General features: G+C 39.4%; 1 protein-coding gene across 1 annotated transcript in view; it reads right to left on the minus strand.

Moving 5' to 3' along the window:
* The window catches only part of peng (Pumilio and CPL domain-containing protein penguin), a 145,662-nt gene that overhangs the window by 82,273 nt on the left and 35,537 nt on the right, over window positions 1–27,852 (minus strand). Inside the window, exon 4 of the mRNA XM_069838357.1 lies at window positions 27,284–27,514. Within this exon, the coding sequence (XP_069694458.1) occupies window positions 27,284–27,514 (231 nt within the window). The remainder of the gene's footprint in view (window positions 1–27,283; window positions 27,515–27,852) is intronic.

The raw sequence follows: 27,852 nt of genomic DNA on the forward strand, positions 1-27,852 counted from the left end.
AAGCAGACTTGCCAACTTTTTATTGTAAACTCACTATATGGTGATATATTTAAAGTATGAGGCTAAATCTTCATTCTACATGAATGTTATAATGTTCGTGATGATTGTTAAGCATGTAATAAAGAAAAACTGAATATTCTGATCACAATTATTGTATGTCCCTTAGTTGCATGGCCATTATACTGATTATATATTCTTCAAGAGCACAAAATTGTGCGTGTGGACATAGAATGTCTGTGGTTTCTTTAAGTGTTGACTGTGAAAGTGCACAGAATTACTATATCTGCAGAAAAGAAAACTGTTAGATTATACCAGATTAATTTAATTTTATATAAGGTTCACTGAAACATCTTTTTATGGTGAAAAGGAACCTTCTATACATTCTGGTAATAACTTTTAATGTCCAACATTCAAAGGCAACATGGCGATTTGGAAGGTGATTCTGGAAATAGTACAAATTTTTAGGACGAGAAGGCTAGCTAAACCTGAAAACTGACTGAGAAATGTTAGCAAAAGTCGCCTTATGAGGGGGAATCATAATATTGAGCAAGTCTAATTTTTCAGGTAAAGTCCCCTGTGAAGCAGACTTGAATAAGTTCAAGGGAAAAATTGTGCCGGGGCCGGGCATCGATCCCTGGACCTCTGGTTGAACGTACCAGCGCTCTGCCAACTGAGCTACCCAGGAACCCCACCCGACACCGTCTCAATTTTTCCCTTTATATCCACACAACTCGAGTGAGCTGACAAGATGCCAGAGACCCACATCGAGTGCACACAAACTCTGTGCGACTTGAAATTGTGGTTTTCTGTTAACGTGCCTATAGTAACGTGTATGTGTGTGTGTGTCTATATATATACCAATCCACCCGGAACCGTCCCTAGACCATCTCCATACTCTAGTACAGGCATGTCCATTTAGTGAGTTGTGATGCAAACGTGAGTTGCGAGAGCATTGAGCACTGTAAGATGTAATGTTTCCTCCCTCAACCCCGTCCACTACCAGTAGCATGACAGAAGAAGGACGGTATCAGTGACGCTTGTACCACAGTCTAGTATATACAGTCGCGAAGCTCAATACGTAGTAAATATGCAAACATTAGATAGTTGCTCACCACTAGGATCGCTAATATCGCCTCATTACAGGCAATGCAAAATAGTACTGTAACAGTCTATTGTTTCTAGCACCCTCAAAACTCAAGCTTCGTGACTGTATATAGTAGACTGTGCTTGTACCTTCACAATGTCTGTATCGAAGTCGTGTTATTCCATGTCGATTGTGAAGAAACGAACTTCCATTCGTAACGAGAGGAAATATTTTTGTTTCTGTGTATGAAGGAAACATTAAATATCTCATTTTCCGCAAAGTTTTAAGTGGCTCTTCAAAACCAATACAAAACGCCGTTATACTGTACCACGTGTCACTCCCAATATTATTATTATTATTATTATTATTATTATTATTATTATTATTATTATTATTGGGTTATTTTACGACGCTGTATCAACACCTAGGTTATTTAGCGTCTGAATGATATGAAGGTGATAATGCCGGTGAAATGAGTCCGGGGTCCAGCACCTAAAGTTACCCAGCATTTGCTCATATTGGGTTGAGGGAAAACCCCGGAAAAACCTCAACCAGGTAATTTGCCCCGACCGGGATTCGAAGGGTAAACTCTACATACATTATTATCAGTATCATTATTATAATATTAAATTCTTTATAACATTTGTAATGTGATAGTTAATAATAATAATAATAATAATAATAATAATAATAATAATTATTATTATTATTATAATTCCTTTACTTGTACTATAGAATTTATGTGTTAACCTATAAGTGCGAGCAATTTTTTTTCGCACACGAACATTGAGAAATCAAAATACAAGATATGGGTTGAGGGAAAACCCCGGAAAAACCTCAACCAGGTAACTTGCCCCGACCGGGATTCGAAGGGTAAACTCTACATACATTATTATCAGTATCATTATTATAATATTAAATTCTTTATAAAATTTGTAATGTGATATAGTTAATATTATTATTATTATTATTATTATTATTATAGTTCCTTTACTTGTACCATAGAATTTATGTATGTGTTAACCTATAAGTGCGAGCAATTCTTTTTTCGCACACGAACATTGAGAAATCAAAATACAAGATATGTATAATGGACAAGAATTTTTGGCATAATTACTAGTGGCTCTATGAGATATAAAGCCAGATTTTGAAGTTAATTTTGCTCGAGTCGATGAAGAAGATTATTAAACAGTAAGGATTAAACAATTTTTACATAAAAAACACACACGCACGCACGCACACACACACCCACACTTGTTTGTATGCATCTGAAGTCTGACTAGTGTAATATGTAGCTAGTTTTTTTTAGTTGGTTATTTAACGACGCTGTATCAACTACTAGGTTATTTAGCGTCGATGAGATTGATAGCGAGATGGTATTTGGGGAGATGAGGCCGAGGATTCGCCATAGATTACCTGGCATTCACCTTACGGTTGGGGAAAATATCGGAAAAAACCCAATCAGGTAATCACCCCAAGCGAGGATCGAACCCGCGCCCGAGCGCAACTTCAGATCGGCAGGCAAGCGCCTGAACCGACTGAGCCACGCTGGTGACTAATATATAGCTAGTGGGCGATGTATGCAATGAAGAGGAAAAGGGACTGGTCACCCTACCCCATTATCTCCTGGCCTAGTTGCCTCATAAGTGATGCCTTCTTGGTATCACTTGTGGGGTTCAGACCTGTCTTCTGACAGTTGACTAAACGACAACAAACGAAATGCTGATAGCGAGAAAGCACATCATAGCTCCAATCACAACTTGTTATTGTTTTAGACGAGCTTCGGCAACGACGTAAGTGCTGCATCATTTTACTTCCCGAGAAGGGCAATAAATAGTTCAATAAAATAATGTGACTTGTGTAAGAATGTCGACAATCATAATGTGTTTTATTATAGCATACCACACTATTGTGCCTTATTGAAATTACTTCATAAACATTAACATTTCAGTATGAGTCAGGAATTGCAGTGATTGGTGGCAATTAAGCCGACATGCGACAACCTATATTTCTTATACGATAACAGGCCGAGTATCGGTAACGCTCGGTCTCGAGAATGGCACGTGCAAGGTACTTAAAATAATCTACGGGCACTGGATAATACGATTCTCGGAACTGGCGTTATCAGCTCGCTAGTCTCGCCTGCGAAAACGATCGGAACTAAGAGGCTGAATAATTTCAAGGGAAAAATTGTTCCGGGGCCGGGTATCGATCCCGGGACCTCTGGTTGAACGTACCAGCGCTCTACCACTGAGCTACCCGGGAACTCCACCCGACACCGTCTCAACTTTTCCCTTTATATCCACACAACTCGCGTGGGCTGACGAAACGCCTGAGACCCACAACGAGTGCACACAATCTCTGTGTGACGCGAGTTGTGTGGATATAAAGGGAAAAGTTGTGACGGTGTCGGGTGGAGTTCCCGGGTAGCTCAGTGGTAGAGCGCTGGTACGTTCAACCAGAGGTCCCGGGATCGATACCCGGCCCCGGAACAGTTTTTCCCTTGAAATTATTCAAATCTGCTTTACAGGGAGCTTCACCTGAAAGACTAGATTTGCGAACTAAGAGGCTGTTTGTCCGGTTCTACCTGAAATGTCTCAGTGCTGAGTCATACATAGTACCTCCCTACCGAAATTCAATTAAAAGCTTTTGTATTCCATTCAAGTTAATGGATTTCAAAATGCCAGCAGGATACAGCATTCTAAAAATAGCCCTGATCTCTAGCTCGTTTGTAACTTTCGAATCCTTATCCCGATGTACGTTTGTTTTGTTTTTTTTTTTTTTTTTTCAATATATGGGCTACAATGATGTTGAAAATTATAGATTTATATATAAAATAAATGGAAGCAATAATGTATTTTTGCAACTTTAACAGTTCTTGTGTCCACGCCTGTGGAGTAACGGTTAGTACGTCTGGCCGCGAAACCAGGTGGACCGGGTTCGATTCCCGGTCGGGACAAGTTACCTGGTTGAGGTTTTGTCCGAGGTTTTCCCTCAACCCAATATGAGCAAATGCTGGGTAACTTACGATGTTGGACCCCGGACTCATTTCACCGGCATTACCACCTTCATCTCATTCAGACGCTAAATAACCAAGGCTGTTGATAAAGCGTCGTAAAATAACCTACTAAAATAAAAAATAATAATAAACAGTTCTTGTGACCCCAGACAAATCAATGTTATGAGTACGGCTATGATTCGTATGAAAATCCATATATTTACAGGCTCTTTGAAAGTCACGCAAAAACAGATTTATATACGTTTTGAACACCTGTGATTACGAATATGCAGAGTTAATATTGCATTTTTTTTTTGCATATTTTGGGTGTTTCTGCAAATAATAATCTATTTTGCATATATTGTAGCATATTGTAACTTTTTATCCTACTTTTAACCACCACACCCGTCAACAATGTGACTTTTATTTCTTAATAATTCACCCTACAACAATGGGTACTCCACTCAACACAGCAACACAATAGTCGTTATTGCACTCCACACGACGACAATGACAATACATGTGTATTGAGAAAAACAACAATGTACTCCTAATTTCAATTAATGTTCACAAAAGACTAAGTGCAGAACAATACTGTCAGTTCTCAGTTTTTTTCCAGATTATTCTTCGTTAAATGTTGACGTCTCGTGCTGCTATGGATTCGGTTGCGTTACAGTCCAAGTTCAAGATGGGTATTACAATACGAACATCCTAGCTGTTGTTACAACAGAAATGAACATTTTTCTTAAAAACAATTATGGGTTTATGCAGATCTGGCTTTCAGGTGGAAGCTCCTTTTGAAGGAGGCTTGAATAATTTCAAGGGAAAAACTGTTCCGGGACCGGGTATCGATCCCGGGACCCTTCGCTTAGAGTACGAATCCTCTACCGACTGAACTACTCCAGGAACTATACACAACACTGTCACAATTCTTCTCTTTATATCCACAAAACTCAAATGGCTGACAAGACACCAGAAACCCAACTTGAGTGCACACAATTCTGTGCGACTTAAATTGTGGCTTTCTGTTAACGTACCTATAGTAATGAATATATTATGCAAATCTGGCTTTCAGGTAAAGTTCTCTGTGAAGTAGGCTTGAATAATTTCAAGGGAAAAATTGTTCCGGGACTGGGTATCGATCCCGGGACCCTTCGCTTAGCGCACGAATGCTCTACCGACTGAACTACCCCAGGAACTATCCAAGGCACAGTCACAATTCTTCCCTTTATATCCACACAACTCAAATGGGCTGACAAGACGCCAGAAACCCAACTTTGAGTGCACATACTGTCTTCCTCCGACGAGTCTAGCGCTGGGACCTGAGGTATTCTTGCCATCGGTAGATTCTTTTGTTGCTACAGCCAAGCCGAGCCGAGCGGAGTGGGAAGTATTAATCGTCCAAAAATATGCAGTCTTCAGTCTTCTCCCTGATGTTAGCTATGTTAATATTATATGAATTATTCATTAAATATTTCACCGTTACAAGTCATTTTTAAGGAAACATGCTGTGGAAAAATTTTCGTTTTATTCTATTGAAATTTTAGAATATTTGAGATTGGTATCATGGAAAACAGATTCCTATAATGTCATGCGAAAGTCATTTGTTGGTGATATCTTAAAATACAAAATCAAGTAGTTATACTTCTCAAGTGAGTTCAGCAGTTACAAGTTTAATTCAATTCTACTAATCACTAAATTTTATAGTATGATTCTTCTTTTCATTTATATTATTGTAGTTGTATTATGATTTTTCTTTTTATTTATTTTATTGTATTTGTATTTCTGGTGGTGTGGTGGCCTTAACTCCATGTATTGTGGGTCCCTATCACTACGGCATGGCGCGTCCTCAGGTTGCGGATCGAGGAGACGGCCTCCAGATATGGAGGGTAGCTGTGAATATATTGAATAAGCAGTCGCGGACAGCCGATGAGGGGTGGTCCTCCAGCTTGGGGGTTGGGCGAAGGGCTAACAACCCATCACCATAAAAAACAGCTTGTTATGAAATCTTCAAATAAGCCTCGGAATGGGACTGATTCTCTGGCACGACCACAGCAAAGGAATAAGGTTTTGCGATTTGGTACTTGGAATGTTACAAATCTACATAGAACAGGAGGGGTAACATTAGTAGCAAAAGAACTAGCTAGACGTTTGAGATGGGCAGGGCATGTAGCACGTATGGGCGAAACCAGAAATGCATATAGAGTGTTAGTTGGAAGGCCGGAGGAAAAAAGACCTTTAGGGAGGCCGAGACGTAGATGGGAAGATAATATTAAAATTGATGAGGGAGGTGGGATATAATGATAGAGAATGGATTAATCTTGCTCAGGATAGGGACCAATGGCGGGCTTATGTGAGGGCGGCAATGAACCTCCGGGTTCCTTAAAAGCCAGTAAGTAAGTAAGGTGGCCTTAACTTCACCAAAATAAATAATAAATAAGTAATAAATAAATAAATGAATAATAAATAAATAATAAATAAATAAAATTTCCTACAATACTTTCCTTCTCTGAACACGTAAGTACGAATGGTTGTATCTCTATCTCGCCAAAAATACGTTAGAAAACTAATACGCATACTGCTCTCGTAAATTGGGCGAATGTTTTCAGTATGATTGTACTTCCTTCCAGACTGCCGCTGTCACTGTTCCCTCCCACTCCAGTACCGCGTTAGACTAGTCGGAACCGCATTCCTCTCAGCCCTAAACTCCTCAGAGGATGACAGTAGTTCTGTGTGACTTAAATTGTGGCTTTCTGTTAACGTACCTACAGTCCGCTGGTTGACCTTGGACCTTCATGAACTGTAGCGCCATGAATGATGATGATGATGATGATGATGATTATTATTATTATTATTATTTCCAACATATGACAGAGTACTTACCATTTGATAGACGAAAGTCGTAATGGCGAGAATATGGGGAGTGAGGTAAAAATTCATGCCAGAACACTTTAAATGGTATTCTGTGTTGATGATGCAGTGATGGCGGTGATGGTGATTACGGCGAGGACGGTGGTGGTGAGGAAGATGGCCAAGTGGAAGGAAGAGAATAACAAGGAGAGGATGAACGAGAAGAAGATGAAATGAGAGATGGTGGAGGGCAAGAAGGGGTAAAGAGAGAGCAGCAAGAAGGAGTAGGGGAAGGAGAAACAGGAGGAGAGAGGGAAGAAGGAGAAGGCGGAGGAGTGGGAGGAGTTGGGGAAGGGGAAGGAGAAGGAGGAGTGGAAGGAGGAGTTGGGGAAGGGGAAGGAGGAGTGGAAGGAGAAGGCGAAGGAGTGGGAGGAGGAGTTGGGGAAGGGGAAGGAGGAGGAGTGGAAGAAGGAGAAGGAGGAGGAGGAGGGGGAGGAGGTGAAGGTGTTGGAGGTGGAGAAGGATCAAGAAGAAGTGGATCATGATGCAGAGGTAGAGAAGAAGGTACAGAAGGAATACGAAGGGGAATTTGGGAAGGAATTTTGATCAAATGAAAGGACCTTGCAAAATGACAACTAACAATAAAGAGCCCAGATACTGATGAGGGTGAAACGATGGTTACGTCCTCTTGCTGGTAAACATGTTGATAAAGCAATAGCACATTACACTCAGTAACCCACAATCACGTCTTCCACTACTGAATTCACAATCAACTGAATACCGAAATGTTCAATATTGCCTGGCTTACGATGAATCATGCTAACTGGAACTATAAGAATTCCGAGCGAGGGGGCGTCAGATTACCGAGCAATATTATGAACATAAAACATTCATAATCTGTTAGAAGGAATGTCAAACTCATTTCTTTTCGAAGACAGAGCTCAGTACTCCCCAAAGTTATAACAGCAAGTCCACACCTGTGGAGTAACGGCTAGCGCGTCTGGCCGCGAAACCGGGTGGCGCGGGTTCGATTCCCGGTCGGGGCAAGTTACCTGGTTGAGGTTTTTTTCGGAGTTTTCCCTTAACTCTGTATGAGCCAGTGCTGGGTAACTTTCGGTGTTGGAGCCCGGACTCATTCCACCGGCATTATCACCTTCATCTCATTCAGACACTAAATAACCTTAGATGTTGATAAAGCATCGTAAAATAACCCACTAAAATAAAAAAAAAATATAACAGCAACGCACATATATATCCTGCTACTAAAGTACGCTGCAATCGTTATTTTGCGCATTCGTGTTTTCTTCTTCAGTCCTCAGGCAAGCTGTGCATGAAGTTTCAGAGCTCCAGTCCGTGTGTGTGGTTAGTTGTGATCAGTTGAAATGTTTAAAGTGATCGAGCACACCGCCGACTGTGAGATGCGGTCTGTTATCCGTTTCTTGAATGCGGGAAACATCAAACCAGCTGACATTCATCGTCAACTTTGTGAGGTGTATGGTGATGATGCCATTAGTGATGGAATAGTCAGGAGATAGGTTAGGAAGTTTTTTTAGTAGGTTATTTTACGACGCTGTATCAACATCTCAGGTTATTTAGCGTCTGAATGATATGAAGGTGATAATGACGGTGAAATGAGTCCGGGGTCCAGCACCGAAAGTTACCCAGCATTTGCTCATATTGGGTTGAGGGAAAACCCCGGAAAAAACCTCAACCAGGTAACTTGCCCCGACCGGGAATCGAACCCGGGCCACCTGGTTTCGCGGCCAGACGTGCTAGCTGTTACTCCACAGGTGTGGACGGTTAGGAAGTTCAACGAGGACCGTGTCTCTATGCATGACGTGCAGCATACCGGTCGGCCATCTTTGATCAATGATGATTTGGTGCGTGCTGTCAATGAAAAAATTCATGAGGACAGGAGGTTCACAATTTCTTTGCTTTCCTTGAATTTTCCACAAATGTCACGGAGTGTTCTCTACAAAATTGTGACAGATCGATTACGATATCGGAAATTGTGCTCACTATGGGTACCCAAGATGCTCACCGAGGAACACAAAACCAAACGAGCTTCCAGTGCATTGAGCTTTCTCACATGTCACAGTGAGCAAGGCGATGAGTTTCTTGACCATATCATGACAGGTGACGAGACTTGGGTGTCTCACATGACACCTGAATCGAAGCAGCAGTCCATGGAATGGAGGCACACTGCATCGCCCAGGAAAAAGAAATTCAAACAAACCATGTCAACACACAAGATCATGTGCACTGTTTTTTGGGACAGAAAAGGAGTCCTATTCAACGAATTCTTGCCTCGGGGTGAAATCATTAATAGAGAAACCTATTGTCAGACCTTGAAGAAGCTCCGTCGTGCAATTCAGAACAAGAGATGTGGGATGCTGACCAATGGAGTTGTGTTGCTTAATGACAATGCTCGGCCACACACAGCTCGTGACACCCAAAATCTCATCTCGAAATTTGGCTGGGAACAAATTGACCATCCCCCTACAGCCCGGAATTGGCTCTGAGTGACTTTCATCCCTTCCTGCACCTCAAGAATTTCCTCGGTGGTCAACGTTTTGATGGTGACGATGAAGTGAAAACAGCAGTGTGGGAGTGGTTAACATCGCAGGCGGACGAATTCTACAATGAGGGGATAGAAAGACTTGTGCCACGACTCGATAAATGCCTCAATAATGGTGGAGATTATGTTGAGAAGTAATTGAAGTGTGGGGAATACAATGCAACAAAAATGGTTTGTAAATATCTTCCTGTTTACTTACTACAGCCTTTTGGAACTTACTTTAAGAACATGCCTCGCAGAAGAAGAGCAAATAGTTCGAAAGGTGGTGTAACAAACTATGCGACATGGGAAATATACATTTTTAATATTGAAGTCTACGCTATTAAGTCATTTATTATCTTGTTAAAATTATAATTTGTCATAAATACTAGAACATACTTTAAAAACTTTTTCAAAAGTACAATTAGTGATTGTTTTCACATATTGAGTTGTATGTATCCAGGGCTGGGCAAAATACTGACATCCAAGTATTTTAAATACAAATACAAAATACTTCAAAGACTAGTATTTGAAATACAAATACAAAATACTTTTAAAAAATTAACCAAAATACATTTGTATTTCAAATACTCAAAATACATTTGTATTTCAAATACCTGATACAATATATAAAGAAATAAGGATATTACCGAAAATCTAAGATATTATATTAACATTAAAATCATTTTTATCTCGAAGTTTTATATAAACAGTGTAACTGAATATTCTTCCTTTATCCAGTCAACAATGAAATTATGCTACGTATGAATAACTGCTGCTCCCTTTCAAAAAAGCCAGTTTCTCAAAAAGTTCATCAGGTAAGAATCCCCTTGCTGGTGAATGAATAAATCCTGCAAAACAGAACAGTCTTTCTACAGGCGCAGAGGAACACAAACTTGTATTATACTTTATGAAAGCTTGTTTCACTGTTGGGTAATTCTCTATAGAGCACAGGGTTGTCCCTTTGCCATTGAAGAATTGTATGAACTCATACTCCGCAGTAGACAAGTTCTTTTCTTTTTGCTTTTCAAAGTCTGTTGTACTTGAGTTGAAAACAAAAGAATTGTTTTCATTGTCCGAAGTGAATAAATTTGTAGTGTGAACTGCTCAGCTGATTTCACGTACATATTCTGTGTCCTCTTCTTACCATTTGGTGAGGCAGTGTCCGGTAGCTACCTCATCTTAAGTGATGGGTGGAAACAAGCTGCCAAAATAGCTCAATTTGCTTCTGGGGTCAGATAAAACATTGCTTTAAATCTTGATGAAAGCGAACTGATTAGGATTGGAGTTACTTGGAATAGATGGCGTAGATTACTAGATAACATAATATGTAATCTGTTTTTTAGGGAAATTAATGTGGATAGAAGTTGGGTGTAGTAGCACGTCTTCTCATTTTGCATTAAATCAAGGGCTATGGCAATGGGTTTCAGAACTGCACACTATTCTTCAAGGTACTGAAATTCAACATCTTTGAAGGTTGGTAATCCCAGTTTTTCACATATACTGTTTATATCATGTTTGAATTGCAATATTTGAGAGATTGAGCCATAAAGAGAATTCCATCGAGTTGGGCAAGGAAACTTTAATGAATATTTCAAGACATCTGATATAATTTCTGAGAATTTGGGTCTCCTAGACGCATTCCATAATGCTGAACACTTAGCAAGTGTTGGGTGATGGATCCTTGATGCTGTTGGAGATTTCTTAATGACATTAAGGAAATCAGTTATGGCAAGAAAACTAAGTGTATGGCTAGCACATCTGAATTTGGTAGGCAAATAAGACAGAAGTTCATTCTTCAAATACAAATCCAAAACTTGAAGGACAAGAAGAAGAAGAAGAAAGTATTTTGAGTATTTGAAATACAAAATACATCAATTTTATGTATTTAAACACAAAATACAAAATACTTTCTAAAATCCTTGCAAATTACAAAATACAAAATACAAATGTATTTCAAATACATGTATTTCAAATACTGCCCAGCCCTGTATGTATCTCATTTTAAATGATAAAATAATGTGTGACCAGATTCACCCCTCCTATTGAGGTGACACCAATTAACAATAACATTAAAAAAAAAATTGAGTTAAAAACAACAGAGGATATTTACATTCGGTAGATAGGATTCTAAAAAATAGAAGATATACGCCATCTACGTGGACTATGCCAAAGCATTTGATGGAGTCAACAGAACATTACTAATGAAGAAACTAACAGATACCCTAGGACAAAGAAATCCTTCCCTGCAACTAATAGAAAACATATTGAGCTTCAACCGACTAACGGTTAGTGACAAAGTTGGCCACTCTGGGCTTATAACCCAGATGAATGGGGTTCTCCAAGGAGACCCCCTCAGCCCAATGCTATTTAATCTGTTGACCCACGCTGTGATCAAAGAGGTGGCCTCAGAAGATATATCAATGCTGCTTTATGCCGAAGACATGATAATGCTGTCAAGAAACAAGCCAGCCCTTCAGCAAGGACTCAATGCGTTCAGTGAATGGTCAAAAGGAAATGAAGTAGAAATAAACACTAGCAAAATTAAGGTTGTGAATTTCAGGCGAGGAGGAAACATAGCCAGATCAGACATCTTCACTTGTGGCAACGAAAACCTTGAGATGGTAAACTCTTACAGGTACTTAGGATTAACCATGCAAGTAACGGGAAAAACATTTACCAAGCATATAGAGGAAAGATGCACAGCAGCAATCAAGTCCATATACGAAATCAAGAACCTCGAGAAACTGTCCCTAAAAACAGTCCTAAGACTTCAGTATCAAGATAGCACCAATAGCATGCTATGCAGTCATCAAAATATGGGCTCACCTCACCAAGGCGAACCTGAAAAGTCTGGAAGCTGTGAAAACAAAGTACATAAAAAGAGCACTGCGACTACCAAAAACTGCTCGGACAAGACTTGTGTACGTACTAGCAGACACAGACTTCTTCATCAAGGAATTGTGGGCAAACAACAACCTAGGCAGCACCCCTCCGTATGAAGCACACATCGAAGACAGGGAGCAAAAGGCATCTACAATAGACCCAGACTTCTACCGGATGCCCGCAATGAACGCAGAGGACTGGAAAGAGCCAAACTTCGAACTCAGGGATGTCTTCACGAGGACCGCGGCACATGGCTTCCATCATAGAGTCTGTGACCAAAGAGGATATCACCAGGCATTGACTCAGAGCACTGCAACTACCAAAAACTGCTCGGATAAGACTTGTGTACGTACTAGCAGACACAGACTTCTTCATCAGGGAATTGTGGGCAAACAACAACCTAGGCAGCACCCCACCGTACGAAGCACACATCGAAAACAGGGAGCAAAAGGCATGTACAATAGACCCAGACTTCTACCGGATGCCCGCAATGAACGCAGAGGACTGGAAAGAGCCAAACTTCAAACTCAGGCATGTCTTCACGAGGAGCGCGGCACATGGCTTCCATAATAGAGTCTGTGACCAAAGAGGATATCACCAGGCATCGACTCAGTGTTCCTGCAGGCTGTGCGGCTAGCACTGCCCACAATATCACTTAACTGCATGTCCCGCAAGGACTCACTCAATGAACTACTATGCAAATGATGAGAACTTCCAGTGAACATCTAAATATTGTTATGTACACAGTGTGTTTAATCAAATATATTATTATTAAAAAAATAGAAGATTATAAAATTAAATCAGCGCCTCACTAGTATGTAATCTTATACAGTTAACGTTTAGAAAATTGAAACTTTTGATCGGATTCAACCTGTGTTACAGTAATACATCAGTGGTGTGTTATGTTCCTGGAAGATTCTAGAATACCACCCGTTGCCACCTTGAAGGCTGTAACAAGATGAAAACTCTCTCTCATATATTGGGGTTCTGTCAGAAGGACGAGCTTATGCATAATAACAGGTACAACAGATTTAGAATATCAATAAATAAGGTTAGGAGAATTTTAATTCACTGTATTTCCGAACATGATTCCAACAGAAGATCAGATATTATTGCCATTGATAGACAATATCATGAAGTGGTGATCTTGGACCCAACTCTAAGCTTTGAAAGAGATAATCAACAGGCTGCACAAGCTGATCATGAAAAGAAAGATATTTATAAACCTTGCCTTCCCTATTTGAGTGTTAAATTCTCTATTCCTCTTGAAAACTGGATTGTCACTAGTCTATTATTTTGTACAAGAGAATCTCTGCTAGAATGTACATATAAATCCTTAAAAATCCTTGGTTTAAATTTTGCAACACTCAATAAAAGTGTCATCCAAATATTAAAGAATTCAGTTCAAATTCTCAATTACCATTTATATTTTAATTGTAATTAAAACTGTTAACAATTCAATTATATATTCATAATGATGGATTCACGGGTTATCAGCCGAGTTAAAGTTGTGGAATACTCCAAGCTTTCAGCTACTGACTCTGTAGCCATTGGCCATCTACTGGGAACTGATGATACCGATGTCTGAATCAGTTGCCAACATAACACCCTATAATCTCGCTAACTTTTCAACAAAATGTAGCTAAATCTCTCCAAAATTTGTTAAAAATCCCCAGAAATGTCGCTAAAAATTAATACTAAATATCACTAAATAAAAACAAGAAAAACACACATACGCGAAGAAAAATATAATTTCCTCATCAATACCCTCTTCTGCAGAGACTGGTTGTATTGTCGACAGTTGTGATGTTGAGGTGGAAGGTGTGGGAACAGCTGATTGTGAATACACTGCACTTAATCCTACACTGCAAATCGTAAGTGTGGAAATTTTCACCTAAGCGTTTAACCACAATTTCTTTTTTGTGAAAAGTAACACTTTTTAAATATATATTAAAATATATTAATACCAGCAAAAATTACAGTCTCATTTGCTTCACACGAACTCTCGGCACAAAATTCCAAAACTCAATTGCCTCGACTGGAAAATCTCTGCATTGTGGGGAAGAACCAAGGTTACATTAGCTGTAGCTCGCGACTCGTCACGTGTCAATCAAAGTTGCCACCATGGAGCAGTAGCATTGAGAGAGAGACCTGGCCCATGAGAATCATTGAATCAGCATCTTTCACCCCTGATCACTGATCACAACTATATGAAATCAGAGCTTTCACGTATGAATCATTAGACTACTCAGTCATGAACCCATGCCTCTTCTAAAACTAAGAAGTGCATGACTTCAGTTGAATGTTTTAACTAAAAAGAAAGAAAAAAGTGGAAGAATATAAAAATCAGCAGAAAAGTCGCTAATCGTATTTTACAGAATTTGTCCCTGAGACTGATTCAAATTCCCTAGATTTAGCGACTTATCGCTAAATATGGCAACACTGGTCTGAATGTCTCTCATATATGTATATAAATTGGTTCGGTCAGATGATGCGGGATTGGCTAGTGGTGGGACCAATCTGGGGCTGGGAATTCTGTGTTCCACCTCTACTGGGGTTCCTCTTGTGGTGCTGTCAGACGGCAAGCTTGGTTCAGCTGAGCTAGGTGCTATTCCTCTGGTACTCAATGTAGGTTCTCGTGAGGGCTTTAGTCTGTTCAAGGCCGGGGTCCATGCCTTGCTGAGTTGCAGGCCACCGTCCCTATTGAAGTTGTTCTTCTCTCATCTAATTTCAATGGCCTCCAGGATTATAAATAAATAAATAAATAAATTTAGCCTGCTAGATCCCGTAAGGGCAAGGGCCTCCTGATTGACAGGGCTTGGCTCAGTAGACTTCACTCGTTAGGTGAGCCAATCCTAAGCAGTGTTCTATGTACACAAACACTATGTGCACTTGTAAGATTCGCACCACACTATATACTGAGGACGGTGGCTTCTAGATTTCTCCATAGCTGTCTGTCTCTTGTACTGCTCGTCCAATGTGGTCCTGCTTTCTTCTTGAAGAAATCGGCTCAACTAGTTGTCTGGCGTCCCACTCTTCTTCTGCTGATCCTGGGATCCCACAATGTCAGTCTGTGGTCCATCCTTACCACGTGCCCTCCCCATTTCCACTTCAGCCTTTCTGCGGTGTTTAGGACGTCTTTCATGCCAGTATGGTTGCGTAGCTCCTCATTCCTTACTTTGTTCCTCAGAGAAAGTTGCAGGATTTTTCTTTCCATACTGCGTTGGCAGGTTTGAAGCATATGCCTCTGTTTTGATGTTAGGGACCAGGTTTGGCATCCATACAGTAGGACAGATAATACACATTTTTCCAGGGTCTCAACCTTTAAGCTTAGCTTCTAGAATTTGTCTGTAAGTACGAACTTTAGAGACCAGAACTTCTTCCATGCCATGCTGATTCGTCTCTTTATTTCTTTCTCTGAATTGCTGGAGAAGGACAGGTTCTGGCCCAGGTAGGTATAATCTTCCACATATTCTAGTGGCTGGCCATTTAAGTGGATCCGGTCTTCAGACGCGTTAGTCATTAGTTTCGTCTTTTCTGGGTTCATGGATCCAGGATTACTCGTTCCCAATAGTGATTGGATTTCTTGACGAGCTCAGTCTGATCGAACAGGATCCTGTGTTCATTTTCTATGCTGTGTTGAGCCACGGCTGATTTCTCAGGGTAATGTAGTTTCAGGTGTCTCTTGTGTTCTTTCAATCTGTCGTTTATATTACGACCAGTCTGCCCTATGTATATGTTTGTCCACATTCACATGGGATCTTGTAGATTCCTGGTGATCTTAAACCCTGGTTGTCTTTTACTGGGCATAGCTGGCTTTTAATAGTGTTGAGTGGTTTGTTGATTGTTTTGATATCACGTTTCTGAAGAATCCTGCTGATTTTATAAGAGACGTGCTTGCAGTATGGAATGAAGGATTTCATCGTGGGTTCTTGTTTATCCGGTTCTGTTGTGCTATGTTTTGCCGTGGCCTGTTTCAGGGCTTTCTTAATTTCCCTCCAGTGGCAGTCATTTTGCTGCAGAGTTCTACGTAGGTGATCTATTTCCACTGGTACGTTTCTGATGTCTGAAATAACTATGGCTCAGTGTAAAAGACTGGAGAGAACATATTTCTTCTGAGAAGGATGGTGGTGGCTAAGCGCATTTAAGTATAAATCCGTGTGCATAGGTTTCCTGAATACTCCGTGTCCTAAAGTGCCATCACTCTTCCAGTATATGCGAACATCCAAGAATGGTAGTACTCCACCTGATTCCACTTCCGTGGTGAACTGAATATTCTCGTGGATGTTGTTGAGGTATCGTAGAAATTCATGAAGTTCATTTGTCCCTGTGGCCAAACTACAAAAGTGTAGTCCACGTACCAGAAGAAATTACTGGGCTTGTGGCTGGCAGTCTCTAAAGGCTCATCTCCACTATTAAACATTTAACAACATGTTAACTATAACATATTGAATTTAACATGTATATGGACATTTCAAGTCTCAATTGACTTAACATGTTGACTGAGGATGTTGAAGTTAACACTTTTAACATTTTGGCGTGTTTTCCAGCAGCAATGGAAAACATGTCAAGTCAATTCATTTGCTCGTGCAGCGTCGGTACAGTTCAGCAAAGTTCGTACAGTTTCCATAGCAACAACTGTAATTTCCGATTTTGTGGCAAGTATCTTGATCATTTTTATACTATCATTTGTCCTTGGTGTTGGTTGTAAGTTGTTTGAAGTAATGGAATGGACGAAAGAAAATACATTAAAATAAAATTAATGCACTGATGGAAAGGCTTTGTTTGTGGCATGTGTCTGCAAAAGAATACAGAGACAAAACAAAGAAGGCCGGCTGTTTTAGAGAACTGGAATTATTATTTAACTGTTCTCGAGAATACAATAGAGAGTTTTCACACTCTCGTCATACGCTAAACGTTAATACTATGTTCACGTCAATAATGGTCGTATTTGGTGATGTACGTTAACTTTCGTAAAACTTCGGAAAGAATAATTATACGATATTACTCGGTCCTTTAACATCTATCATGTTGTAGGTCGTATGATAGTTAATCACTTGCGCTGTAATTTGTTTAATTGAGATGAAATGGCTGCTCTTAAATTGTGTCTTTCTTTGATGTAACAGGAAGTATTTTTGCAGCACTATATTAAAATCGTGTTCTGACATTCTCAGCAAGATTTTGAATCCAAATCAATCTTCAACTTTAAGTTCGTTTAGAATGTCTTCTGCATTGTGTCTTTTACTAAGATATTGCTGCACTCACATTCTCATTTTCTTCCTTTTCAAAGCCTTGTAACAAGCAATAGAGGCAATTACAAAAGTCAGATCATCATCTGAGTCCATTGTCCAAGGTTTGAAAATAAGACACTACCTACATTAAAATTTCATAGACTGTTTATGATGGACTAAGCAAAGAAAGTAAAGTTTAACATGTTTAACAGTGTGGACAAAGTGTTAAATGAAATTAGCATTAACATGTTGGGATGTTAACGGTAAACAATTTAACATTTAACATGTTGTTGTTAAATGTTTAATAGTGGAGATGGGCCTTAAGGCTTGGTGTTCGAAATGTTGCATGTATAGGTTGGCTACTGCTGGTGACAAGGGGGAGCCCATCGCCATGCCATCAGTTTGTTCATAGAACTCTCCATTAAATGTGAAGTATGTTGTGGTCAAGGTCAGATGAAACAGTTGGACGATGTCAGGCAGAAAAAATTCCGATATAAGTTCCAGGGATTCCCTAATCGGAACTTTTGTGAAGAGGGACTTCACATCGAAACTGACTAATAGATCCGTGGGGGCCACTCTGATTCCATCTAGGGTTCGTACAAATTCAGTAGAATTCTTCACGTGGTGTTGGCATGTTCGTGTCCAAGACTGAAGGTTAGCTAGGTACTTGGCAATTTAGTACATGGGCGATCAGATGGCGCTAACAATGGGTCGGAGTGGTAGTCCATCCTTGTGGATCTTGGGGAGTCCATATAGTCGAAGTGGTGTGACCGAATGTGGTAAAAGTGTTTTCTGGACTTCAGAAGCAAGTGCTAATAATATATTATCATAATAATGTCAGAGGTAATTTGCTAGGTCATGTGAGTTTCATGTTATATTGTGCATCAGTGATCTGTTTGCCTTTAGCCTAAAGGTCCTCATAACTGTTCAACGAGGTTAATAACTAATATCCTAACAGACAACCAAATACAGGTCTCTGACGGACTTTCTCAATCGGACTGGATTGCCCAAACAATTGGAGTGTTACAAGGGGACACTTTGAGCCCGATACTTTTTAATATCCTGACACATGATGTTTCCACCAAAATCAAGGAGGGTGTAGAGAACGTAAATGTGTACATATACGCAGATGATATGGCCCTAGCCTCCAATAACATAAAAGATCTGCAGAAAGGAATGGATCTTATTACCCAATGGGCAGATGAAAACGAACTAGTAGTGAATGCATTGAAGACCGAACTAATGGTATTTAGGAGAGGAGGGCGACTGAGTAAAGATGATTACATCGTCTGCGGAGAACGTACGCTGACGCCGAAGCGACAATTTAAGTACCTAGGGATTACAATGCAAGTAACCGGGACAACCTTTTCAGTCCATCTAAAGGAAAGACTTACAGCCGCAATCAGAAGCATAAGTAACATTAGACATCTACAAAGAATGTCAATAAATACCGCTATGGAACTCTTTCGGGTTAGAAATCATATGGGAATATCTATCATGCAGACAGCTACAAGAGCTCGAAACCCTGAAATCAAGGTACCTGAAAAGGTTGCTAGAAGTTTCAAAATTCTCTCTATCAAGATATGCATATGTCTTAGCCAGGGAAACTTTCTTGGTTGAAGACCTGAGACTGCGAATGCTATTGCCATCTACACCAGCATGTGAGGAACTGCTAAGAGAGCTCCAAATGAAGAGGGACTCCATAAGTGAAAGCTTCTACTGACGCCATGGTAAATAAGGAATGGATGCGAGCAGAATATGAACTGAGGCACGTAGTGATACGTTTTGCGATCCATGGTTTCCACCATCGCATCTGCACCAGGAAGTCTTTCCACCAGGCCTGCCACGAATGTATATGTGTACTGAACAGCATGACACTTACCAAGAGATCAGTATCGCTGATTCAATTTTGTACAAACTAGAGTCAGTGTAGTGTACAGTGTGACACTCAGTGTATATCTCAACAACCTTCTAGACTAGAGTCATATGGACTTTTGCCCATTGGGCGCTTTACATTTTATTATTATAACTGTTCAATTATACCCAAATCTTTCACAGTATTTTAAATACAGTAGCATGCAAATTAATCCGAACAACGTAATTACTTATGCAAAAACAATCAAACGGGATAAAAAAAAGGATCTAAGACATACCTCAGTAATCTATGTGGCCTCCCTTGTTCCTAATAACAGCTCTGAGACGATTTGGCATGGATTCCACTAATTTCCCACAAATATTCTTCATTTCTTCATCGCGAAACCATACACCAATGAGGGCAGAAATCATCTTCTCCTTTGTAGAACAATCCATGTTTTGCTTTCTTATTTTGCAAATTGACCACAAGTTCTCAATGGGGTTGATGTCGGGTGAGTTGCCTGGCCAGGGGAGTACCTGAGTATTCTTCTTGTTGAAGAATTCTGTAGTTTTTCGAGACGTATGGCATGGTGCCAGGTCTTGTTGGAACACACCTCTGCCATCCGGAAATGATTTTTGCAGCTGGGGTACGATTCTGGTTTCCAATAAGTGAATATATTTGTCAGAATTCGTCATTCCCTTGATAGGTGTTAACGCTCCAGGCCCTTCATGTGTAAAACAACCCCAAAACATTACTTTAGGGGGGGTATTTGGGTGTTTGTTGGAGATGAGCTGCTGTTACTTTTTCGGATCCTTTCCGTACGTAAGAAATGCGGTGGCCGTGGACCTCGAAATGAGACTCGTCGGAAAAAAGTACATTCTTCCAGTCATTCACTGTCCAGTGTTGATGTAATTTTGCCCACATTAAGCGTTTTTTGCACATAACAGGGGTTAGCAGTTGCTTCTTAATAGGCTTACGAGCCCTTCGTCCAGCTTCCAAAAGCCTACGCCGCACTGTTGTGACGTGAATATTCGCCCCAGTGGTAGCCATTAACTCGCGGGTTAAGTCGACAGCAGTTAGTCTAGGATTTAATTTACTTTTCCTGACAATTAAACGATCATCTGCAGGTGAAGTCTTCCTTTTCCGGCCACAGTTTCCTTTTTTTTCTGGGGTGTGATGGATCCAGTCTCCCTGTATCGTTTTATGGTCGAATTAACAGGAGCCAAACCGATGTGACATTCTGCAGCAATTTGCCTCTGTGTCATAGAAGAATGCTCTGCTAATGTTATAATTTTAGACCGTTTTCGTGGAGTTGTATCCATTTGTGAAGACGACAGAATGTACACAGGATTGCAGTATTAAGTCTTCAACACAACTGAAATGCTTATAAGTACAAAACGACAGGCAAAATGCCACATATTATAAAAAAAAATTAATAACGACAGACCTTCAACAATGGAATTACACGTACTACAGATGTCAATTAAAGTGGTATGAGCACCTGTGAGGCCAACAATGACAGAAAATGTAAAAATATGTCGTGTTCGGATTAATTTGCACGCTACTGTACAATGCTAAGAACCTTAAGATGCTATCAAACTTCAAATCTCAGTCAGTGTGTGGCAAAAATTCAACTAATGGCAAGAGTCTGTGTTTTTTCAGCCACCTCAAAGACTGAAAACAAAATATAAATAGAGTCAACAGTTTTATTTTATCTGATGGATGGTACGCTTATGTCTTTATCCACGTACAAAACCACTATCCTCGGCTACGCACGAGTATACAATTTCCAGGCACTGAGACATGCATAACTACCTGAGTCCTGAGACATTTGCTGTTTTATTTTTAAAGTTCAATATAATTCTACATCGGAATATGTATGGTAAGACTTTCCTGTGTTAAATTTCTACATACCTCGTTTACATGTTTCGACCTATTTATGGGTCATCTTCAGAACTGGTCGTTGTTGATCTTGGCGCCACTTGCTCTGTTTCCTGCAAGGGTGTGTTCCTGTGGTATAATGTAGAGTCAAAGAGTGTGTGTGTCTTGAAGTTGAGTTGTGGTTGAGAATTTCGTTGGGGTGTGTTTTTGTGTGTCTGTATATTTCATATTGTTCTAGTGTGTTTAGTTTCTGGCTTTTTGGTTGGATGTGTAGTATTTCCATGTCTGTGTTGATGTCTCTGTGGGTGTGGTTACACATTAGAAATTGAAAACAACAAATCCATAAATTTTCTAGACATCACAATAACAAAAGTAGACAACAAACACACATTCAAAGTATACAGAAAACCCACAACAACAACACACATACACAACACATCCAACCACCCCACACATCACAAACAAGCTGCATTCCGAACAATGGTACACAGACTACTCAACATACCAATGAACCAACAGGATTACAACGAAGAACTAAACACAATCAAATACATAGCACAAGAAAATGGCTACAACCCTAACATAATAGACAACATAATACGTAAGACAAAACATAATAACAAAAATCATAAGAATACAACACAAACACAAGAACACAAAAAATACATCACACTAACATACGAAAACAAAAACACACACAAAATTGCAACCTCATTCAAGAAATTAAATTACAACATCGCATACAGAACAAATAACACTCTACAAAAACATCTCAACATATAAACAACACAAACAAACAAATACAATCACACGGGTGTATACAAACTCAAATGTAACATCTGCAACAACTTCTACATAGGACAGACAGGCAGATCATTTCAAACACATTACAAAGAACACATCACAGCCATAACAAAATTACAAAACACCTCCACGTATGCAGAACACATCACAAATGCTAACCATACCCACAGAGACATCAACACAGACATGGAAATACTACACATCCAACCAAAAAGCCAGAAACTAAACACACTAGAACAATATGAAATATACAGATACACAAAAACACACTCCAACGAAATTCTCAACACATAACTCAACCAGTGGCAGCTGATTGACTGAGGCAAGTGAGGCCGGGTCTCAGTCACTTGGTTTAACTGAAATAAAATTTTGTGTTTTTATATAATGTATTAGTTATTTCCCATGTATTGTGGGTCCCTATCGCCACGGCATGGCGCGTCCTCAGGTTGCGGATAGAGGAGACGGCCTCCAGATATGGAGGGTAGCTGCGAATATATTGAATAAGCAGTCGTGGACAGCCGATAAGGGGTGGTCCTCCAGCTTGGGGGTTGGGCGAAGGGCTAACAACCCATCACCGTAAAAAACAGCTTGTTACGTATCCCTATAATAAGCCTCGGAATAGGACTGATTCTCTGGCACGACCACAGCAAAGGAATAAGGTTTTGAGATTTGGCACTTGGAACGTAACTAGTCTTTATAGAACAGGAGGGGTAACATTAGTAGCTAAAGAACTAGCTAGATATAGAATAGACTTCGTGGGAGTACAAGAGGTTAGGTTAGATGGGAACAGCATAACACAAATAGGCGATTACTTGTTGTATTATGGGGAAGGAAACAATAATCACCAATTAGGAACAGGATTCTTTGTTCATAAAAGAATAAAATCAGCAGTAAAAAAGGTCGAATTTATCAGTGACAGATTATCATATTTAGTACTTAAGGGTAGACGGTGCGACATCATAGTTATAAATGCTCACGTCCCTACAGAAGAGAAAGACGACCATATAAAGAATAGCTTCTATGAGGAATTGGAACATACTTTTGATCAGTTCCCTAGATATCACATGAAAATTTTATTGGGGGATTTCAATGCTAAAGTAGGACGGGAGGATATTTTTAGACCAACTATTGGAAAAGAGAGCCTACACGCAATTAGTAGTGACAATGGAGTTAGATTAGTCAACTTTGCCACATCGAAAAATTTAATTGTCAAAAGTACAACATTCCCCCATAAGGATATACATAAATATACTTGGACTTCTCCAGATGGATTGACACACAACCAAATAGATCACATCTTGATAGATAATCGGAGACATACTAGTATAGTAGATATTCGAACTTTCAGGGGTGCAGACTGTAATTCTGACCATTATTTGGTGATTGGAGAATTAAGAGAAAGATTATCAGTAGCCAAGCGAGTAGAGCAACAAGTTAATATTACTAAATTCAATATTTTGAAATTAAAGGATGAGGAAGCTAAGCAAAATTATCAGGTCGAAATTTCGAATAGGTTTGCCACTTTAGACAGTTCCGACGAAATTGAGAAAGAATTAGATGTTAATAGCGTGTGGGAAAATATCAGAGATAGTATCAAAATTGCAGCTGAGCAGAGCATAGGTTATTATGAAACTAAGAAAAAGAAACCGTGGTTTGATGAAGATTGTTGCATGGTAGTAGAAAGAAGGAAACAGGCAAAATTGAAATTCTTACAGGATCCAGTTGAGGAGAAGAGCGATAATTATTTCAATGAAAGACGGGAAGCAAGTCGTACACTTAGGAATAAAAAGAGAGGTTACTTGAAGGAAAAACTGAATGAGGTAGGAACAAATAGTAAGAATAAAAACATTCGAGATTTATATAAGGGTATAAAGGAATTTAAGAACGGATATCAGCCAAGGGTAAACGTGATCAAGGATGAGAATGGTGACTTGCTTGCAGACTCTCCATCAATCCTAAACAGATGGAAAAACTATTTTGCGCAACTACTAAATGTACATAGGCCAAATAGAAATGATCGGGACGAAATTCAAATACAAACTGCTGAGCCATTTATACCCGAACCCACACTTTCAGAAGTCGAAATTGCGATAGAAAATCTGAAAAAGTACAAGTCTCCAGGTATCGATCAAATTCCAGCAGAATTAATACAAGAGGGTGGAAGTGCATTATCTAGCGAAATTTATAAGCTTGTACTTGCTATTTGGGAAAAGGAAATTGTACCAGAACAATGGAAGGAGTCCATAATTGTACCTATTTTTAAAAAGGGGGACAAAACCAACTGTGGTAACTTTCGAGGAATATCACTTTTGTTGACGTCGTACAAAATTTTGTCCAATATTCTTTTGAGAAGATTAACTCCGTACGTAGATGAAATTATTGGGGATCATCAGTGCGGTTTTCGGTGTAATAGATCGACTATTGATCAGATTTTTTGTATTCGACAGATAATGGAGAAAAAATGGGAGTATAAGGGTACAGTACATCAGTTATTCATAGATTTCAAAAAGGCATATGACTCGGTTAAGAGGGAAGTATTATATGATATTCTTATTGAATTTGGTATTCCCAAGAAACTAGTTCGATTAATTAAAATGTGTCTCAGTGAAACATACAGCAGAGTCCGTATAGGTCAGTTTCTATCTGATGCTTTTCCAATTCACTGCGGGCTAAAGCAGGGAGATGCACTATCACCTTTACTTTTTAACTTCGCGCTAGAATATGCCATTAGGAAAGTTCAGGATAACAAGCAGGGTTTGGAATTGAACGGGTTACATCAGCTTCTTGTCTATGCGGATGACGTGAATATGTTAGGAGAAAATACACAAACGATTAGGGAAAACACAGAAATTTTACTTGAAGCAAGTAGAGCGATCGGTTTGGAAGTAAATCCCGAAAAGACAAAGTATATGATTATGTCTCGTGACCAGAATGTTGTATGAAATGGAAATATAAAAATTGGAGATTTATCCTTCGAAGAGGTGGAAAAATTCAAATATCTTGGAGCAACAGTAACAAATATAAATGACACTCGGGAGGAAATTAAACGCAGAATAAATATGGGAAATGCGTGTTATTATTCGGTTGAGAAGCTCTTATCATCCAGTCTGCTGTCCAAAAATCTGAAAGTTAGAATTTATAAAACAGTTATATTACCGGTTCTTCTGTATGGTTGTGAAACTTGGACTCTCACTCTGAGAGAGGAACATAGGTTCAGGGTGTTTGAGAATAAGGTGCTTAGGAAAATATTTTGGGCTAAGTGGGATGAAGTTACAGGAGAATGGAGAAAGTTACACAACACAGAACTGCATGCATTGTATTCTTCACCTGACATAATTAGGAACATTAAATCCAGACGTTTGAGATGGGCAGGGCATGTAGCACGTATGGGCGAATTCAGAAATGCATATAGAGTGTTAGTTGGGAGACCGGAGGGAAAAAGACCTTTAGGGAGGCCGAGACGTAGATGGGAGGATAATATTAAAATGGATTTGAGGGAGGTGGGGTATGATGATAGAGACTGGATTAATCTTGCACAGGATAGGGACCGCTGGCGGGCTTATGTGAGGGCGGCAATGAACCTTTGGGTTCCTTAAAAGCCATTTGTAAGTAAGTAAGTAAGTAAGTAAGTATTAGTTATTTCAATGAAGCATATATCGCTGTAGAAGCATTTTGTGATGTATATAGACCTGTTTTGCAGTAAAATTTGTTCCTGAGGCCAGGATCACTCGTGCCGGGTCTAGTTTCTGCATTTCCTGTATTTTCGCGGGCTTTGAGCTTGCGCTTAAAACGTTGTAGCTGAGGCACAATTCGTCTGGCCTCGTGGCCTGGTCAGGTTTCCTCCCATCCATGGGCCGACCTCAAGGGTAGAGTGGGGTGTGAATAGCAATGGTGACTTGTTTTCCTAACTAGGCCATAAATAACAAAAATTCCAGCTCTTTGGCAGGCACAGACCCACACTATTCTCTCCCCTTATGTCTCAGTTTATGACTTAAGCGAGGGTGTTCTACTATTGTGCTATTGCAGTGAATCTGGGCCAATGATATGTATTTCGGGAAAATATAAACAGAAACAAATGCGAGAAATAATGCTGGTGTAGTTAATTCATTGTTAGAGTGTCCTTTTTCAAGAATAAATAATATTGAAAGAAAGGAAGTTTTAGATAAAGAGGGAGTCTATCGAGATACCTACGACATCGCTGACAATTTTTCTGACAGATGATCTTAAAATGCAAGTTTCTATTGCATCCTGGTATGGGCAACATAAATGGTTAAGTGATAATCTGGTGCAAAATAAACTTCTCTGTTGGCCTTGCTGTTAAGGGGGGAAAAAAATAAAAAGAAAATAAAGAAAGGGGATTTTCAGCACATAATATGGGTTGGTTCATCACTCTGAAACAATCACTGAAACTCACAGCATAACAGCTTATTTGGTGAGTGAAGTTATTACTTTTCATTAATAGTAATAATAATAGACTAATAATAATACAGTAATAATGATATTAGTAATATAACAACAATAATAATTAATATCATAAATAAATATTTCCTATCGGAGGCACTTAAACTAGTTGCATCTGGCCTCACCGAGGATTTCCATCACCGGCAACTACTGAACTCAACTTCAAAACACACACACTCATTGACTCTACACCATACCACAGGAACACACCCTCACAAGAAACAGCAAGTGGCGCCAAGACCAACAACGACCAGTTCTGAAGATGACCCATAAATAGGTCAAAACATGTAAACGAGGTACATTGAAATTTAACACAGGAAAGTCTTACCATACATATTCCGAAGTGATACAGTGTTAAAAGTTGTGTAATCAAGATGTATAATTCTACACTTCATAAAAGTCACTGACATGAGGAAAAATGCTGAAAAAATTCTGCAGGTTACAGTTGGGGTACAAATGCAGGCATGTTATACTTCGGGTCTGTGCACATATATCTTATATCATAATCATGTATGAATACTATATTCTCAGGACTCATGAGGACAAAACTAGTAAGCATAAGAAGAGAAGAGACTGAAAGAGAAGCGTAAAGAGAGAGTGACTCAGGAGAAGAAGAAAATATCCAAAATATGTACAAGCAGACAACAATTTGTTACAAAAATGGAAATGTACTTACGGAATGACTTGCAAGCTTCACAACGTGTCCATGAAGAGAACGTACAATGGCCTTCCTACTATCATGTGAACCATACTTGAGCATTCTGTTTACACAGAAGCAAGCATATTTTGACTGAAGCATAACAGGCATATGGGGAGTAAGTTCTTCTATAACTTCTGCCCGAATATCAGGTGTACCAATTTTCAGCAACCACTGAACCACTCGAGACAAATCGTGTGAATATACAACCTGTAAGACAAAAATTCAATCTCAAATGTGATGCAACAGAGGTAAATTTATATTAGAAACTAGCCGTACCCGTTCGCTCCGCTGCACCTGTTAGAAATAAACATAAAGTAATTACATAATTAAAATAGGACGTTTGATCCAGGGAACATTCGTGTTTGATAGAAGGATAAATAGTTTAATATGTTCCTTAATTTAAATTGTATTTAAATAATTAAAATGCGGTCATTTTGGTCCAGAGAGCAATCATTTGGTGCAATGACAATTCCTTTAACATGTTTCTTAATTGTTATTACATGCAAGCATAGTTTAATGAAGGTTGACATATCATTTAGTTTTAA

This window comes from Periplaneta americana, chromosome 10 (assembly GCF_040183065.1).
Source record: "Periplaneta americana isolate PAMFEO1 chromosome 10, P.americana_PAMFEO1_priV1, whole genome shotgun sequence".
NCBI classification, from domain to species: domain Eukaryota; kingdom Metazoa; phylum Arthropoda; class Insecta; order Blattodea; family Blattidae; genus Periplaneta; species Periplaneta americana.